Raw genomic sequence first — 20,269 nt, 5'->3', positions numbered from 1 at the left:
GTCTTAAAAATTTGTGCGAGTCCGCCTTTGTAGTCCGTGGAGACGCAGTAATTGATAAGCTTGTTCTTTTTCTCTATCTTCTTGTTATGGGACATTCATCCTTCGCTGTTGCCATTTCTAATATAAAGTAGTGTAAAGTTCTTACTTATTTCTGTCAGTAAACTCTAACGATAAAAACATACCGGTATAGTGAGTTTAAATTTTTCACTCAAGGAACTTTAGATATTATTGAGTTCCGGTTGGACGGTTTTTCACGGGACAAATTTGTTGTTTTTGCACTAGTGAGCCACGGATGAGGAGATGCTGCTCCGTCGTTGATTGAAGTAAAGTTTGAATGTCATTAAAACATTTAGCTCCATCTTTTGACACTTCATCCACTCCCGTCCTTGCACGCTACACCGCTACAACAAAGGTGACGGGGAGAAGACGTTGTTGAAGGTGAGCCACGTAAATAAGACCGCCTGAAGAGATGCTCAGAAAGCTACTTGAAGATGATCTGTAAAACAATCTGTGCAACACTTTCACCAAAGAACCACCATTACATGTTATGTAGACCAAAAGACTGTGTTTAAATTTAGAAAAAAAATCATTATAAGACCGCCTTAGAATCTGGTGCGCCTTTTGTATGAAAAAAGACCTGACTATACCTGGTCATCGGCAGTGTGCCTTTCAATCACCAAGGTCAGAAAAATACGGTAACCATAATTCAAAAGTGTGGTTAGTCTGAATTAAAAAAGAAACATTTGACAGCAATAATTAAAAGTGTGTTAATCCGCATCAACTGAGTGATTAATCTGATTAGCAAACGTAATAGTTAAAAAAAATTTCTACCGATTATAAAACCCTGAGAAAAAATAATTTACTCTACATTAACGTGCAGATGACACACCCCCAATGTATCTTATTGACAGAAATTAGACACATCATTGCTTGGCAACCTCAAGAGGGAATTACAGTTAGTGCCTGGCCCAAGGACAACTGCCAATCCCCTTCATGCAAAAATGTTTTTGCGCTTTGCTGTAGGTGACTTTGAGAGACAGAGCAAAAAAAAAAAAAAAAACAAGTGAGCCGAGTGTGGAACGGGAGCAATATCGTCATTACGAAAAAGTTGATTTCTGCTGTTGTTGCTGTATGACACACAAAAGGATGAACACACAACTTATCATGTGACATACCTAGGATGCTATATAACTGATACACGTGTGTGTCTTTGTGTAGGTGTAATATTTTTTTGTGAAAGAAAAATTAATCACAGGAATTCTACTCACCACTGCTGTCTTTCTGGCTTCTCTTGCTTCTTACTCTCATAGACCACCGTCAGGCCCCAGCTGCAAGCGGGAACAGAGGTTGGTTATTTATGTGAGGTTTCCTGGCACAGCCTGCCCCCTACAGGGCTTTCTGACACCTTAGTCTAAATGTATCTTAAATCAAATCCATCATTCTTGCATACTAAATATGATAAATAGCAAGTTCCATTTGCGACATAGAGCTGGTCGGAGGTATCTACATATTTAATACCAATAAAAGGTATTTATTTGCATACTTTTGCTTAAAACCCTGATAACTTATTTTCTTGGATGAAGAATGTTGCAGTTCAACCACCAGTAGTCTTACACAGAGTATATTTATAAATGGTAAAAAGTACTAAAGTCATCAAGGTCATTTATTTGATCGTTAATCATAATAATGCATTGGTTTGGTGTGTAAATGCACACTGCAGAACATTTTGAAAAGTAATACATGTGATGAATATTGTTTATATAGTTTAATGTGGCTTCAAAAGAAACTTTATTCCCTCTGAGTTTGTGAGGCCAATGAGTTCTGACGACATTATTTTGGCATTGTTGCTAACGAGAAGAAGGTGTGGCTGAAATAAACGTCTATGGGAGAAAAACAAAACTTGAGCCTTGATTAAGACCTCGGAGGGAGTAACAGTCAGATTTATGGTATATATATATATATATATATATATATATATATATATATATATATATATATATATATATATATATATATATATATATATATATATATATATATATATATATTTATACATAAAACTTGAGCCTTGATTAAGACCTCGGAGGGAGTAACAGTCAGATTTATGGTATATATATATATATATATATATATATATATACATACATATATATATATATATACATATACACATATATATACATATACACATATATATACATATACACTTATACATATATATATACATATACACACATATATATATATATACATATACACATATACATATATATACATATACACATATACATATATATACATATACACATACACATATATATATATATATATACATATACACATATACATATATATATATATATATATAATATATATATATATATATATATATATATATATATATATATATATAATATATATATATATATATATATATATATATATATATATAATATATATATATATATATATATATATATATATATATATATATATATATATATTTATAAGCAGACATTGATTGACTGATGATTGAATCTATTTCCTATACAACTTTTCATTAATTATTAGGGGATATGAGATGTGTTTTCAGTGGGGAAAACAGCTTTTTTGGGGAAAAAAAAACATTGAAAACTAGAAATCTTATTTGTGGAACTGCAAATGCATGGATATACTGTGTTGGAATATTACAATACATGAACACTGGATGTAACGAAAACAAAATTGGACGGTACAATATTGCCACGGTATTAAGGCCATAGTACGATATTATTGACGTATTGTACAGAAAAAATCAAAATGTGTGTACAATGAAATGACAGAAATGTTTAGGATAAACTATGGAGCTTAATTTGTGTTTTTTTTTTACAAAAGCTTGTTATTGACATTTGATTCATGTTTTTGTGTTTGAATTTGTGAACTGAATTTTTTTATGTTGACAATTTCAGTGTTCTAAAATGCAGTGTATTAAATGTTAAAAATATTCAGTGTTTTTAGAATTTAATGTATAAAAATTAGTTGGGGGAAAAAAATCAGTGTGTAAAACGTCTATTAAAATTCATTGGAAAAAATTCAGCATGAAAAAAGTGGAGACATCTTTGTTGCTTCTTTGAATTTTTGTCAACAGATTTTTTTTACACCCAACTATGCTGCCAAGTTCAGTGAAAGAAAATGTGTACACAAAATGCATGTATTTAAAAAAATCAGTGTTCTAAAATTCAGTTTAATAAAATCTGTTTTCGAATTCAATGTACAAAAATTTGTTGTGAAAAAATTCCGTGTGTAAAAAGTCTGTTTTAAAATTCAGTGTGAAAAAAGTGGAGAAATCTTTGTGGTTTCTTTTAATTTTGTGAACTGTCGAGTTTTAAGAAGAAATAAAAAAGGATTGCAATTGTGACTGGGAAAAAATCGATTCGAATATGAATCGAATCGAATACGTTGTGCGATTCCGAATCGATTGTAAGTTTTTTTTTAAATCGATTTGATTTTTTTTTTTTTCTCAATCCAACAAACCACTACACAGCAATACATAACAATGCAATCCAATTCCAAAACCAAACCTGACCAAGCAACACTCAGAACTGCAATAGACAGAGCAATTGACACGAACACGGCACAGAACAAACCAAAAGTAGTGAAACAAAAATGAATATTATCAACAACAGTATCAATATTAATTATAATTTCAGCACAGCAGTGATTGAAAATCCCTCACTGACATTATCATTAGACATTTATGAAAAAAAAAAAAAGAAGTGGCTTACACTTGCATCACATCTCATAAGCTTGACAACACACTGTGTCCAATATTTTCACAAAGATAAAATAAGTCATATTTTTGGTTTGTTTAATAGTTAAAACAAATTTACATTATAGCAATCAGTTGATAAAACATTGTCCTTTACAATTATAAAAGCTTTTTTTTTTTAAATCTACTACTCTAATAGCATGTCAGCAGACTGGGGTAGATCCTGCTGAAATCCTATGTATTGAATGATTACAGAACCGTTTTGAATCGGAAAAATATCGTTTTTGAATCAAGAATCGCGTTGAATCGAAAAAAATCGATATATTATCGAATCGCGACCCCAAGAATCGATATTGAATCGAATCGTGGGACACCCAAAGTTTCGCAGCCCTAGTAAGAGTCCTCACCATGTGGGAGGACGGAGTTTCTTCTTGACCCCCAAGTAGATCCTCAGGTTCCTTACCGGCCAGTCACGTTCCGGACGGTTACTCTGGGAGACGAAGGAGAAGAGGTGAAGCAGCGCCTCGGATGAAGCTGTTAAGTGTGCGTGTGCGCCAATCTTACTCGCACTTCCTTGTACATTCGAAGAGAGCTGGAGTTGAGGATGAAGTATCGGTCGTGGAAACTTCCGGAGGAGAGTCCCAAGCCCAGGATGCTGCGCTCCTCTCTGAACTTCATGATGCCGTGTTTGGATGGGTCAACCTTAGTAGCTGGAGGGCAGCAATGAAGGCGTCAACAACACGAGACCAACCGTGATCAAAACGGACTGCTCACCCAGGTACACCATCATGGCTTCCATGGCGACGTGTTTCTTGATGAGCAGGTGGGAGTCGGTGCCGAAAGAGTGAAGGATGGGTAAGACTCTCTCCTGATAGTGCAGAGGACGTTCTGGGGGGGGAGACAAATGTCCAGCATGTCACTCGCTAACAGACAGTGGGGGCCATTGACATGACAAGCTGCAAAAAGAAGCACAATAACTTCATCTTCTTCAGTAGCGTCCACGCCCACACGCTGCACTCAAAATAGCTTGTGTGGGAAACAACGAACGGGAATTCATCCCTTTCCCAATCCCCTTTCTCAGCTGTCCCCTTGTTGTCTTTTCACGTCAGCGTCAGGAACCCTTTCCAGTGACTTGAGTGTTCCTGGCATTTAAAAAGCCACCTACGGGCTCGGTGGTGGGAGCCAGATGGCAAAGCAGGGAGGCGCACAAACAAAATGTAACAAAGCTTGGAAGAATATGTTTGCCCACGAACACTTGGGATTTCCATCCATCCATCCATCCATCCATCCATCCATCTTCTTTCGCTTATCCGAGGTCGGATCGCGGGGGCAGCAGCCTAAGCAGGGAAGCCCAGACTTCCCTCTCCCCAGCCACTTCGTCTAGCTCTTCCCGGGGGATCCCGAGGCGTTCCCAGGCCAGCCGGGAGACATAGTCTTCCCAACGTGTCCTGGGTCTTCCCCGTGGCCTCCTACCGGTTGGACGTGCCCTAAACACCTCCTTAGGGAGGCATTCGGGTGGCATCCTGACCAGATGCCCGAACCACCTCATCTGGCTCCTCTCGATGTGGAGGAGCAGCGGCTTTACTTTGAGTTCCTCCCGGATGGCAGAGCTTCTCACCCTATCTCTAAGGGAGAGCCACCCGGCGAAGGAAACTAATTTCTGCCGCTTGTACCCGTGATCTTATCCTTTCGGTCATGACCCAAAGCTCATGACCATAGGTGAGGATGGGAACGTAGATCGAGCGGTAAATTGAGAGCTTTGCCTTCCGGCTCAGCTCCTTCTTCACCACAACGGATCGGTACAACGTCCGCATTACTGAAGACGCCGCACCGATCCGCCTGTCGATCTCACGATCCACTCTTCCCCCACTCGTGAACAAGACTCCTAGGTACTTGAACTCCTCCACTTGGGGCTGGGTCTCCTCCCCAACCCGGAAATGGCACTCCACCCTTTTCCGGGAGAGAACCATGGACTCGGATTTGGAGGTGCTGATTCTCATTCCGGCCGCTTCACACTCGGCTGCGAACCGATCCAGTGAGAGCTGAAGATCCCAGCCAGATGAAGCCAACAGGACCACATCGTCTGCAAAAAGCAGAGACCTAATCCCGCGGCCACCAAACCGGAACCCCTCACTTGGGATATGTTGGTGTAAAACCTGCGATTCTTCACAATAACTTTGTTTCAATCGTCACAAAATGGACACTTTTTGTTACCACTGCACATAATTTTTGCATTGTTTATTTTATTGCACATTGAACTTATAGTTTCCTGTGGGGGTTTAAGTTTAAAATAATTTTTACCGTTTACATTTAAACCAATTTCTGGTACCTGGGAATCTATTCCAGTACTCAACATCATGAAATCTAATTAGTCCAAATTAACAACATTACAGTATTTATAAAACAATATATTGTATTTTGCGGACTACAAGCCGCTGCACTTTTCCAACGCTTTGAATCCTGCGGCTCAGTTGGTAGAGTGGCTGTGCCAGCAACTTGTGAAGTGAAGTGTGAAGTGAATTATATTTATATAGCGCTTTTTCTCTAGTGACTCAAAGCGCTTTACAAAGTGAAACCCGATATCCAAGTTACATTTAAACCAGTGTGGGTGGCACTGGGAGCAGGTGGGTAAAGTGTCTTGCCCAAGAACACAACGGCAGTGACTAGGATGGCGGAAGCGGGAATCGAACCTGCAACCCTCAAGTTGCTGACACGGCCGCTCTACCAACCGAGCTATACCGCCCCTTGGGGGGTTGTACAATGAAGTGACAGAAATGTTTAGGATAAACTATGGAGGTTAATTTGTCTTTTTTTTTTTTTACAAAAGCTTGTTTTTGACATTTGATTCATGCTTTTGTGTTTGAATTTGTGAACTGAATTTTTTTATGTTGACAATTTCAGTGTTATCAAATTCAGTGAATTAAATGTAATTCAGTTAAAAATATTCAGTGTTTTAAAAATTCAATGTATAAAAATTAGTTGGAAAAAAAATTCAGTGTGTGTTTTTAAAACGCCTGTATTAAAATTCAGTGGAAAAAGTTCAGCGTGAAAATCTTTGTTGCTTCTTTTAATTTTTGTGAACAGAATTTTTTTACACCCAACTATGCTGCCAAGTTCAGTGAAAGAAAATGTGTTAACAAAATGCATATTCTAAAATCCAGTTTGATAAAATTCAGTTGAAAAAAATCTGTTTTCGAAGTCAATGTATAAAAATTTGTTGTAAAAAAATTCCGTGTGTCAAAAGTCTGTTTTAAAATTCAATATGAAAAAAGTGGAGAAATCTTTGTGGCTTCTTTTAATTTTGTGAACTGTCGAGTTTTAAGAAGAATAAAAAAAGGATTTTAACTGTGTAATATAGTCTGGAAAATACGATAATTGCAATTGTGACAGGTTGTGGGAAAAAATCGATTGGGATATGAATCGAATCGAATACGTTGTACGAATACACTTTGAATCCTGCGGCTTAGGGGCGGTATAGCTCGGTTGGTAGAGTGGCCGTGCCAGCAACTTGGGGGTTGCAGGTTCGATTCCCACCTCCGCCATCCTAGTCACTGCCGTTGTGTCCTTGGGCAAGACACTTTACCCACCTGCTCCCAGTGCCACCCACACTGGTTTAAATGTAACTTAGATATTGGGTTTCACTATGTAAAGCGCTTTGAGTCACTAGAGAAAAGCGCTATATAAATATAATTCACTTCACTTATAAAACAGTGTGGCTAATTTATGGATGATGCCATTGTATTTTGTTTTAAAATAATTTTCATATTATGTTGACAGAGACACACTGCAAAAAGTCAGTGTTGAAAAACAAGAAAAAAAAAATACAAAAAATAGGGGTATTTTATTTGAACTAAGCAAAATTATCCGTCAATAGAACAAGAAAATTTTGCTTGTCAAGACTTTCCAAAACAAGTAAAATTAACTAACCTCAATGAACCCAAAATACCTTAAAATAAGTATATTCTCACTAATAACTGTACTATTATAGGAGAACGTATGTTCTATTGTTTCATTGAAATTAACACGGCCAAGTCCATTTGGCTGTCATCCGTTTTAATTATGAGACAAAATTGTGTCGAAATCATGATTTTTTTTCCATGCTAGAAATACAAAATTATTACTTTGAAAAAGTAGTTTTATACTTGTGAGTGTTGATGACACAGCTTTGAAACAGTTAATATTCTAGTTTTAAGCATGTTTTACTCAATATAGGTCATCAAATCTCAGCCACAAGTTGTAATATCTTACTGAGATCATTTAGGACCAAAACCCTTAAAACAAGTAAAATACTCAAACATAAAATCTGCTTAGTGAAAAGAATGATCTTATCAGACAAAAAATAAGCAAATATCACCCTTATTTGAGATATTTAATCTTACTTAGATTTCAGTTTTTGCAGTGCACTGAAAAAGTTATTTTTATTGTTTGTGCAATGCCGCCATCTTTTGGAAGGACGAGTTCGCTCACTGCATGTTCTGCGAAATGAAAATGTACCTCCTGTTTTGTGCCTTGAACCAGAAGTATAATCGTCCATAGCGTTCCTGCCCGAAAGGATCCTTCATCAATCACTCCAAGCAACATTTGTAAGTTTTACAATAAAACTCAAACAATTCATACTTACTAAACCGTCCCATGTGTGATGTCTGTAGGAGTATTTTCTTGCATATTTCCACATGCTATCGTAATGTAATGAGGCTAGCGTCCGTGCTAGCATTACTAACTTACAATGGCATTTTTTTTGCATTGTTTTAGTTTCACAGATTCCTCAGTACAATCACCAAAACGTCACTCTGGAGTTATTGAGTCTGTTTAGCTGATCGGAGAGCTAGCTTCCGCAGCTAGTGGGTCCATGACAATGACCTCTGTTTTGTTTGATCACCCATTTTACTGCCGTGCTAGACACAGTTTGGAAACAATTAAATTATGTAAATAAACATTTACAAAATATTTCATACCAGTATATATCTGCAACTTATAATCAGGTGCAACTAATACATGTGAAAAAAGTTGTTTCTTCTACAATTTGGTGGGTGCGGCTTAAAAATATGTGCGTTCTATAGCCCGGAAATCACGGTAGATAATGATAATGGTGCTGTCCAGTTGGTATATCTCGTTTTCTTACACTTCTAATTCTCATTCGCAAGTATTATAGAGTCAATTTTGCATGAAGTTGCAATTGCAGTAGTTATGAAAGTTATCGCAATGATCCGGATGACGGTCTGAATTCAGTACTTTTTGAAAGGATTCTTTACAATTTGGAAATATGGCCAAGGGCAGGTCTGTGTTCGCCTAGTTTTTTGTGGTTGGTACTAATTGTCAACAGCTAGGAAATAATGTATACCGTATTTTTCGGAGTATAAGTCGCTCCGGAGTATAAGTCACATCTGCCGAAGATGCATAATAAAGAAGGGAAAAAATATATATAAGTCGCATTTTGGGGGAAATTTATTTGACAAAACTCAACACCAAGAATAGACATTTGAAAGGCAATTTAAAATAAATAAAGAATAGTGAACAACAGGCTGAATAAGTGTACGTTATATGACGCATAAATAACCAACTTAGAACGTGCCTGTTATGTTAACGTAACATATTATGGTAAGAGTCATTCAAATAACTATAACATATAGAACAGGGGTCACCAACCTTTTTGAAACCAAGAGCTACTTCTTGGGTACTGATTAATGCAAAGGACTACCAGTTTGATACACACTTCAATAAATTGCCAGAAATAGCCAATTTGCTCAATTTACCTTTAATAAATAAATCTACATATATATATTAAAAAAATGGGTATTTCTGTCTGTCATTCCATCGTACATTTTTTTTTCCTTTTACAGAAGGTTTTTTGTAGAGAATAAATTATGAAAAACACATGATTGAACGGTTTAAAAAAAGAGAAAAAGAGAAAAAAAATTAAACAGTTTATGTTCAATTTCGACTCTTTTAAATTCAAAATTCAACCGAAAAAAATGAAGAAAAAAACTAGCTAATTTGAATCTTTTTGAAAAAATAAAAAAAAGAATGTATGGAACATCATTACAAATTTTTCCTGATAAAGATTAATTTTACAATTTTAATGACATGTTTTAAATAGGTTAAAATCCAATCTGCACTTTGTTAGAATATATAACAAATTGGACCAAGCTATATTTCTAACGAAGACAAATCATTATTTTTTCTAGATTTTCCAGAACAACATTTTTAAAATAATTCTAAAAGACTTTGAAATAGGATTTAAATTTGATTCTACAGATTTTCTAGATTTCCCAGGATATTCTTTATTTTTTTATTTTAATCATAATAAATTTTAAGAAATATTTCACAAATATTCTTCGTCAAAAAAACAGAAGCTAAAATGAAGAATTAAATTAACATGTATTCATTATTTTTTACAATAATAATAAAAAAAATAATACTTGAACATTGATTTAAATTGTCAGGAAAAAAGAAGAATGAATTTAAAAGGTAAAAAGGTATATGTGTTTAAAAATACGAAAATCATTTTTAAGGTTGTATTTTTTATCTGAAATTTTTTTTCTGAAAATTATAAGAATCGAAGTAAAAAAAAAAAAAATTATTTAAACAAGTGAAGACCAAGTCTTTAAAATATTTTCTTGGAGTTTCAAATTCTATTTGAGTTTTGTCTCTCTTAGAATTAAAAATGTCGAGCAAAGCGAGACCAGCTTGCTAGTAAATAAATACAATTAAAAAAATAGAGGCAGCTCACTGGTAAGTGCTGCTATTTGAGCTATTTTTAGAACAGGTCAGCGGGCGACTCATCTGGTCCTTACGGGCTACCTGGTGCCCCCTGATATAGAACATGCTATACGTTTACCAAACAATCTGTCAATCCTAATCGCTAAATCCCATGAAATTTTATACATCTAGTCTCTTACGTGAATGAGCTAAATAATATTATTTGATATCTTACGGTAATGTGTTAATAATTTCACACATAAGTCGTTCCTGAGTATAAGTCGCACCCCTGGCCAAACTATGAAAAAATTTGTGATTTATAATCTGAAAAATACGGTGTGTATGTTTTTTTAATTTTACACATAACATTAAATGTTATGTTACCACATCAGTCCCACCTATCTCTTCCTTGTCAATGACCTCCCAGCAGTTCCAGTACTCTTTGTCTTTCACCGCGATGTTGCGCCTGTCCAGTATCTCGCAGGTCAGCTCTGCAGATGTCATAGATGCCGGGATCTGAGGATACAAAACCCAGATTTCGGCATGTCAGAAATGTCTTGCATATTTCCATACAGCCACTAAAGAGTGTGTTTACCATGAATTGATTAACGTGGACCCCGACTTAAACAAGTTGAAAAACTTATTGCGGTGTTACCATTCAGTGGTCAATTGTAGGGAATATGTACTGTACTGTGCAATCTACTAATAAAAGTTTCAATCAATCAATCAATCAAAGGACCAGGGTACCTTGACATGTTGCTCAGCAGTCTCCTTCTTTTCCTCTAAGTAAACTGTACAGATGAAATGCCCACCCGGTTCCGTACTCTGAGGTTGTCAGGAGATACACAAGAAATATTAGATGGTGTTAGCGAAAACACTTTCATTTCTTCAAAAGCAGCATAACTTATGCTGTGGATAATAACAGTACGTGCTGTGCAGACATTTACCTAACTGATGTAAAAACAACTACTCAGCAATAAAATTTCACTTAGTAGCACACTAAACTGTTTTTATGTTTATTTTGTAGAATCTGGCTACCTGTTCGCCCATTATTTTTTCTACTCAGTCAACATAAAAAATCACAGTAGTAAAACACGGTGACACAAAATGCAATTATGTTGAAAGTTGGGGACTCACAGGAAATTTTGTGTTCAGCTTCTCCCGCACTTGGATGATAGCGGTGATCTCCTCCAGCTGCTTTTTTAGCTGCTGCTCGTCCACCTGCAGACAAGTATGGACATGTTGAGTCTCTCCTCTTGCACACAAACACCGGGATATTTTTAGAACATTTCAGTACATGCGTTTGTAACTGTTTGTGAAGATGTAATGTTGTACAGTAGAGCCACTGACAATTGTTTTATTTATTTATATTATATCGTGCTCTGTTTGTGTTATCTTTGAACCTGCTTATTGTACAGTACTTTGGCTACCCCTGCGGTAAATTTTGAATGTGCTTTATAAATTAGGTTCATTTGATTTGATTTGAATTGATATTTTTAGTCATGGACGGTTTATTCATTCACAGTCCCTACAGGATTTCGCGATTTATGCAAAATCAATTCACTCATTTTTACTACAGTACATCTTTTGAAGGGAAATTACTAGAATTGGATATCTTTTTGACCTCGGTGCTCAACCTTTCCACTACAGATGGTCCTGGGGCCCACTCAAATATTAACAATTAATTAGTATTTATACTCTTGATTTTATCATACTTAATAATAATTACATTGACAAATGATATAAAACCACATGTTAATCACAAATATTATTATCAAGGCTCAGTAAGTCAGGCTCATTACAAAAATAAATACTAATCAAATACACTAACTGCTAAAGAAGGGACTCTAAAACTAGTGGAAAAATACATTTACATACAATTACTGACATAAATACATTCTAAAAATTAATAATACAAAATGAAATAAACTGTCAAGAAAATTAAAGTGCATATAAAAATATAGCTTTATCAATTAAGTCATACTTTTTGCGCTTAAGAAACTTCTCTGACTTTTGCTCCAGACTTCTTTTATTTTTTTTCATATTTTTTGTATTGATTTTCAGACACATTTAAATGACATGAATTGTCTAGCAAACGTCAAAAAAATTGGGGGGGCAAAATTATTAAATAAAATAAAATAAATTGGTGTGAAAGTTGTGGCAACTTGTCCAGGGTGTATCCCGCTTACCGCCCGAATGTAGCTGGGATAGGCTCTAGCGACCCCGAAAGGGACAAGTGGTAGAAAATGGATGGATGTGTATACATATATATATATATATATATATATATATATATATATATATATATATATATATATATCAGTCTGCACCCCCACTCCAGGGCCTAGGCTAAGACCAATTTTTTAATTGTATTTTAATCTTCTATTCCCCCCCCCCCCTGTAATCACGGCACGGCTAAAAATGATTTGTTTGCGTTACACCAGTGTTTTTCACCGCTAGTGTGCCCCCCCCCCCCCCCACCCCCCTTGTTTACCTGTATGTCATCTTTTTTGTAAGGGGCGCTGGAAGCCGGCAGACCCGTCAGCGATCCTGTTCTGTCTCCCTGTAATGTTTGTCTGATCTTGAATGGGATTGAGCTGAAATTTGTAATTTTCCTGAAGGAACTCTCCTGACGGAATAAATAAAGTACTATCTATCTATCTATCTATCTATCTATATCTATATCTATCTATATATATATATATATATATATATATATATATATATATATATATATATATATATATATATATATATATATATATATATATATATCCATCCATCCATCATCTATATATATATATATATATATATATATATATATGCATATATGTAGCCTATCCCAGCTACATTCGGGCAGTAAGCGGGATACATCCTGGACAAGTTGCCACCTCATGACAAGACCAACACAGATACGACAGACAACTTTCACACCAATTTAGTGTTGCCATTCAACCTATCCCCAGGTGCATGTCTTTGAAGGTGGGAGGAAGCCGGAGTACCCGGAGGGAACCCACGCAGTCACAGGGAGAACATGCAAACTCCACACGGAAAGATCCCGAGCCCGGGATTGAATTTAGGACCTTCGTATTGTGAGGCGGACGCACTATATATATATATATATATATATATATATATATATATATATATATATATAATAAATGAAGTAAGAAACCACAAACAGACGGAAAGACATAACAACCCACAAACACACACTAGACTCATCAACTACCCACATTTCAATTGTACTTTAATCAGGGTTAATTTGGAGATCAGTTTTTCCTACATATCTCAGAAAGGCAAGCTCCAGACTTCTTGTATTTGTTTTGAGCTTGACATTACTGCCACAAGAGGTAGAAAAGTCTATCACAACCGAGCGGCCCCTGCGAACCACAACTGAGAAACCGATATTTTATGTTGATCCTCTGGGGGAACCAATGGTTAAGAAACACTGCTTTGAAGTAGTCACTGTATACAGCTGGTATAGAAGGTGTCATTTTACTGTAACACCCTTTAAGATTATTTGCACACTTAAGGTGCGATTTTAAGGTTTTGTACATAAATAGAAAATACTAAATAGTCTACCATCAACTTGTTTTGCTGATTTTTTTGTGGCGTATTTTTTGTCCCAAAATCTGTGTTCCATTAACGCCAGCTTATTAGGGATTCCCAGAACCCAAAAAAGTCTGCAGACTCTAGAGCAGGGGTGCCCATTACATCGATCGCGAGCTACCAGTTGACCGCGGGGGGTGTGTCAGTCGATCTCCAGCCAGGCTTTAAAAAAAAAATAGACCTAAAAATTAGTGATCGTCAATCTTCACCAAGACGTCACTTAAATGACATCCACGGTACCGGAGGGTCTTGTGAGATGACGCTGGCTGCTGCAAGATCATTATTATTAAAAATGACCGAGAGGAAGGCGAGAAACACTTTTTATTTCAACAGACTCTCGCGCCGTACCTTCCGTCAAAACTCTAATGGCCGACTGCACATTTCCTATCTTCACAATAAAAGCCCTGCTTCATGCTGCCTGCGCTAACTAAATACAGAGTCTCGGAAAACTGGCGTGCACAAGCGATCCCTCAGAAAGCTGGCGTGCACATCACTTGTGCACGCCAATCAAGCAAGCTACGGAATTTGCCGCCAATGTTTTTCTTGTAAAGTGTATGGAAGCTGGATGAATTAGATGCCAAAAACCAACCACTTTCATGTGGTATTGTACAGAAAGGACAACTTTTTTTCTCCTCCATTTGAAAATGTGGGCGTTATAATCATTACTGTCTGATTCCAATCAATGCAAGTCATCAGAATCAGTTAATAAACCAACTTATATTCTTGTCTTCGTGAAAGAAAGACATCTATATGTGTTACACATGCTTGTATTATCATTAAACACATTTAACTTGTTTACAAAAATGTATCTTTCATAAATAAATAGATATAAATGATATATATAAATGAGGTAGATCCCCTCGAGTTGGTCAATTGAAAAGTAGCTCGCCTGCAGAAAAAGTGTGGGCACCCCTGCTCTAAAGTGTTTTTTATTCAAGCTCCAGAACTCTGAATGCCCTGCCGCAATAACAGATATCAATAATTCAGTAAAAGCATTTACCCTACTTTAAAACCCTTTTATATATTCTAACTTTTGTATAGATCCCGTTTGGACAAGTTGACTTTCCACTTTTCTTGTCTGCTCTGTCCCCCCTCTTCTGCATAGAGAGGATACCAGGTTGTCATGGGTAATATCTGGAGAGGTACCAGTCCTGAAGACGTGCCAGCTGTTGCGAGTCGTGACCTCTGGAGGACCACTCTACTACAGAGCTGGTGACGTCTATGCATTGTTGACTTGTATGACCCTCTGTTGACTTCCCAATGGACTGGACTCACATTATCTATTAATTTATGTAACGATTGAAAAACTGTACCCACTTGGCATCCGTTGCAGTCGATCACCCTAGAGCATGGGTCGGCAACCCAAAACGTTGAAAGAGCCATATTGGACCAAAAATACAAAAACAAATCTGTCTGGAGCCACGAATAATTAAAAGCCATATTACATACATATAGTGTGTCATGAGATATACATTTAATTATGAGGACCTAAAGGAAACTAAATGAGCTCAAATATAGCTACAAATGAGGCATAATGATTAAATATGTACACACAGCTAGCCTAAATAACATGTTGGAATCGATTAACTTGCAGTCATGCAGTGACCAAATATGTCTGATTAGCACTCCACATAAGTCAATAACATCAACAAAACTCACCTTTGTGCATTCATGCACAACGTTATAAGTTTGGGGGCCAAAATGAGACAGAAAAAGAAGTGGCATAAATCACGTCTTAGAAAGTCGGAGAAAGTTTTACATGTACACAAACTAGGGTGAGTTCAAGGACCGCCAAAATTAGTAGGACAAAGCGGCGCTCGCCAAATACTCGAATGAATCAGTGAAGCATGTTTAATATAAACAGTGTGCTTTATAGCATTTAGGGAGGTTTGTGTCATGTTTGTCCTACTACAGAAACTAAATTAAAACAAAAAATATGTTTTTTCCCCTCATCATTTCCATTTTTCATATATTTTTGAAAAAGCTCCAGAGAGCCACTCGGGCGGCGCTTAAGAGCCGCATGCAGCTCCAGAGCCGCGGGTTGCCGACCCCTGCCCCCCTAGAGGGACGTCCCCACATCCGTGGCAATGTTTTGGTTTGTAAAGCCCTTTGAGGCACTTTTTTATTAAAGGGTTATATAAATACACTGTGACTGATTGTATGTTTTATTCATCTTCAGCAAAAATGATTTTTAAATTTTTTCTCATGTGAAGTGAAGTGAATGATATTTATATAGCGCTTTTTCTCTAGTGACTCTAAGCGCTTTACATAGTGAAACCCAATATCTAAGTTCCATTTAAACCAGTGTGGGTGGCACTGGGAGCAGGTGGGTAAAGTGTCCTGCCCAAGGACACAACGGCAGTGACTAGGATGGCGGAAGCGGGGATCGAACCTGCAACCCTCAAGTTGCTGGCACGGCCGCTCTACCAACCGAGCTATACCGCCCCATGTGAAGGCCAATATATATATTTTTTCTGTTTCCATGAAGTAATACACATTTACTTGTTGTGGCAGATTCAAACCTGTGTTGCACATTTTTATTTGCCATGTGGGTCAGTTGTTTTTCTCAGTCTTTTTGTTTATATTCCTTCATGAATTACTTTTTGTTAAGCATTTATTTGCCATGTGGGTCAGTTGCTTTTCTCAGTCTTTTTGTTTGTATTCCTTCATGAATTACTTTTTGTGAAGCATTTATATTTTTCTGTTTAGTTTTTGTTATAAATACAGAAAGAAAATTACAACATTTTATGCAACTTTCACTTTCCCACACTATGTTATTGCAACAAGTGCCTCTGACTTTGCACTTTCTAATGCAATTTTTGTGAAGAACTTCTGCAAATTCATGCATTGACTAAAAGGCCCGCAAAACTGTTGGCGGGGCTGGTCAATTGCAGTCAATGTTCAAAATTGTTTAATTTAAGATGGATAGTACTTTATTGATTCCTTCAGGAGAGTTGTAATTTGACCTACTTAAAATGCTTCAAAGTGCAAGTTAAAGCTCTGTTATGCAGACCGAAAGCCATTGATCAACAACATCCAGAATCGCCGATCTGTAATTTCACCCCCTTAACATGCTTCAAAACTCACCAAATTTTACACACACATCAGGACTGGCAAAAACTGGCATCTAATAAAAAACCAAACCCCAAAAATCTAAATTGCGCTTAGCGCCCCCTAGGAAAAAACCCAGACAAAACTGCATGTAACTTCTGTTAGAAATGTCGTAGAGACATGAAATAAAAACCTCTGTTGGTCTGACTTAGACCAGGGCTTGAGTAGCGGCGGCAGCAGCCAAAGGCGGACCCGACCAACGCTGCTTGCAGCTTTAATTATTATTATTCTTTATTCCGCACCTACGCGCTGCAATTTGACCCCCTAAACATGCTTCAAAACTCACCAAAGTTGACACACACGTCGGTCTACCGTGACACCCCAACACATTAAGCAACCAAACCCCAACCAAAGATGCAAACAGAGCATATTTTGTTTGCTTTGTTTAAACCCTGTGCTTTTTAGAGTGAAGGTTACAAAAAAAATCACTTAAAACACTGACTACAAATTAACAAAAATCACAAACGGATGTAATGTTAATTAGAAAAAAAAAGCCATAAAACATCGCAACTTTTACTGCTAATTTTTTAAAAGGATGCTGCAAAATCCTGGAGGGCCTGATTATATAATATGAAAGAGTACACTGTTATTACTATTAATTTGAATTATAAAATACAATATTTAGTAGTGCTGTCAAACAAATAAACTTCTGAATTAAAAAATGTATGAAAGTTATGCTGTGGAATAATTTGGATTACTCATGATTACATATAATTATTTTTATCTGTATTAAAGGCCTACTGAAACCCACTACTACCGACCCCGCAGTCTGATAGTTTATATATCAATGATGAAATATTAACATTGCAACACATGCCAATACGGCCTTTTTAGTTTACTAAATTACAATTTTAAATTTCCCGGGAGTTTCTTCTTGAAAACGTTGCGTAATGATGACGTGTATGCGTGACATCACGGACTGTTAGGAAATATGCACATAGCTAAAAGTCGTCTGCTTTAACGGCATAATTACACAGTATTTTGGACATCTGTGTTGCTGAATCTTTTGCAATTTGTTCAATTAATATTGGAGAAGTCAAAGTAGAAAGATGGAGTTGGGAAGCTTTAGCCTTTAGCCACACAAACACACGGTGATTCCTTGTTTAAAATTCTCGGAGGTGAAACTTTACCATGGATCACAGCTGTCAAGCGAACATGGATCCCGCCCGAATGTCAACCAGCAGGTTTCGGTGAGAAAATTGTGGTTAAAAAGTCGCTTCTTACCGGAGATCAGCTGAGCTTGCGCCGTCCCTAAAGCTGCCGTCGACTTCCCTGAGACACTGGCGTCAAGACACCCGTGGACACACACCTCCGACTATCAGGTACTATTAAACTCACTAAAACACTAGCAACACAATAGAAAGATAAGGGATTTCCCAGAATTATCCTAGTAAATGTGTCTAAAAACATCTGAATCCGTCCCAATGCAATCGCGGTTTGTTTGTTTTTTCTAGTCCGTCGCTATCAATATCCTCAAACACGAATCTTTCATCCTCGCTCAAATTAATGGGGAAATTGTCGTTTTCTCGGTCCGAATAGCTCTTTTTGTTGGAGGCTCCCATTAGAAACAATGAGAAGATGTGAGGAGCCATCAACATGTGACGTCATCGTCTGCGACTTCCGGTAAAGGCAGGGCTTTTCTGTTAGCAAGAAAAAGTTGTGAACTTTATCGTGAATGTTCTCTACTAAATCCTTTCAGCAAAAATATGGCAATATCGCGAAATGATCAAGTATGACACATAGAATGGACCTGCTATCCCCGTTTAAATAAGAAAATCTCATTTCAGTAGGCCTTTAAAGATATTGGATTTTCTCATTGTTTGATATTCCATCAGGGATTTAACGCACTCTTACCTGAAAGATGAGCGTGTAGAACTGTATGAGGTCCTCGATGGAGCGGCCGGCCGTGTAGTCCTTTCCGTCCGTCTGGAACAACGTGGGACCAAACACTATGGCCAAGTTATGAAGATTCATCTGGTTGAGCTCAGAAAAACGCTGCACGCTGCAACACAAGCAGGCATGCGTGCATGAGTGTGTGTGTGGCATCCACCCGTGGGAGCATGCGTGTGTGTGTGTGTGTGTGTGTGTGTGTGTGTGTGTGTGTGTGTGCGTTACCCACCAGTAGAGATGGTTGATAAGGGCCCGTAGTGTCGCCCTGTTAACACGAGGCAGTTTGTTCAAAAGCACTTGATACTGGGAGATTTTCATACTTGCATCCTGAATGGCTGGATGATAAGAAACATCAATGGTGAATAATCAGCAAACGTGTACAGCATTGGAATGGGGGTTCATTTGTGTTTTTATTACGAATTTATCAACATGAATGTTTTGCGTGTTAATTTTGCAAACTATTACTTTTTATTATACTGTTAATTTCATTGAATTAAAATAAATAAAAATAAAAACGTTCAGTAATGCGGACGTTGTACGGATCCGTTGTGGTGGAGAAGGAGCTGAGCCGGAAGGCAAAGCTCTCAATTTACCGGTCGATCTACGTTCCCATCCTCACCTATGGTCATGAGCTTTGGGTCATGACCGAAAGGATAAGATCACGGGTACAAGCGGCCGAAATGAGTTTCCTCCGCCGTGTGCCGGGGCTCTCCCTTAGAGATAGGGTGAGAAGCTCTGCCATCCGGGAGGAACTCAAAGTAAAGCCGCTGCTCCTCCACATCGAGAGGAGCCAGATGAGGTGGTTCGGGCATTTGGTCAGGATGCCACCCGAACGCCTCCCGAGGGAGGTGTTTAGGGTACGTCCAACCGGTAGGAGGCCACGGGGAAGACCCAGGACACGTTGGGAAGACTATGTCTCCTGGCTGGCCTGGGAACGCCTCGGGATCCCCCGGGAAGAGCTAGACGAAGTGGCTGGGGAGAGGGAGGTCTGGGTTTCCCTGCTTAGGCTGTAGCCCCCGCGACCCGACCTCGGATAAGCGGAAGAAGATGGATGGATGGATGGATGGATAAAATAAATGAGCATAGTTTGTGTGTTTAAAAGTGCAGTTTGTTAAAAGACAGTGTTTTATAATTCAGTATGTAAAAATCCAGTGTAAAATATCCATCCATCCATTTTCTACTGTTTGTCTCTTTTGGGGTCGCTGGTGC

At 37.5% G+C, this 20,269-nt stretch overlaps 1 protein-coding gene across 7 annotated transcripts in view; it reads right to left on the bottom strand.

Annotated features, from left to right (window-relative positions):
• The window catches only part of LOC133564665 (arf-GAP with Rho-GAP domain, ANK repeat and PH domain-containing protein 1-like), a 180,233-nt gene that overhangs the window by 29,834 nt on the left and 130,130 nt on the right, over positions 1-20,269 (bottom strand). For all 7 annotated transcript variants that reach the window (XM_061919125.1, XM_061919126.1, XM_061919127.1 and 4 more), the window contains 9 exons: positions 19,290-19,395; positions 19,025-19,172; positions 11,585-11,668; positions 11,195-11,272; positions 10,846-10,963; positions 4,523-4,636; positions 4,313-4,458; positions 4,156-4,238; positions 1,269-1,328 (listed from right to left, as the gene is read on the bottom strand). In XM_061919125.1, the coding sequence (XP_061775109.1) occupies positions 1,269-1,328; positions 4,156-4,238; positions 4,313-4,458; positions 4,523-4,636; positions 10,846-10,963; positions 11,195-11,272; positions 11,585-11,668; positions 19,025-19,172; positions 19,290-19,395 (937 nt within the window). The remainder of the gene's footprint in view (positions 1-1,268; positions 1,329-4,155; positions 4,239-4,312; positions 4,459-4,522; positions 4,637-10,845; positions 10,964-11,194; positions 11,273-11,584; positions 11,669-19,024; positions 19,173-19,289; positions 19,396-20,269) is intronic.

Source organism: Nerophis ophidion, linkage group LG13 (genome assembly GCF_033978795.1).
Source record: "Nerophis ophidion isolate RoL-2023_Sa linkage group LG13, RoL_Noph_v1.0, whole genome shotgun sequence".
Lineage (NCBI taxonomy): Eukaryota > Metazoa > Chordata > Actinopteri > Syngnathiformes > Syngnathidae > Nerophis > Nerophis ophidion.
The sequence above is the reverse complement of the archived record's forward strand: the minus strand, read 5'-3'. Positions and strand labels throughout refer to the sequence as shown.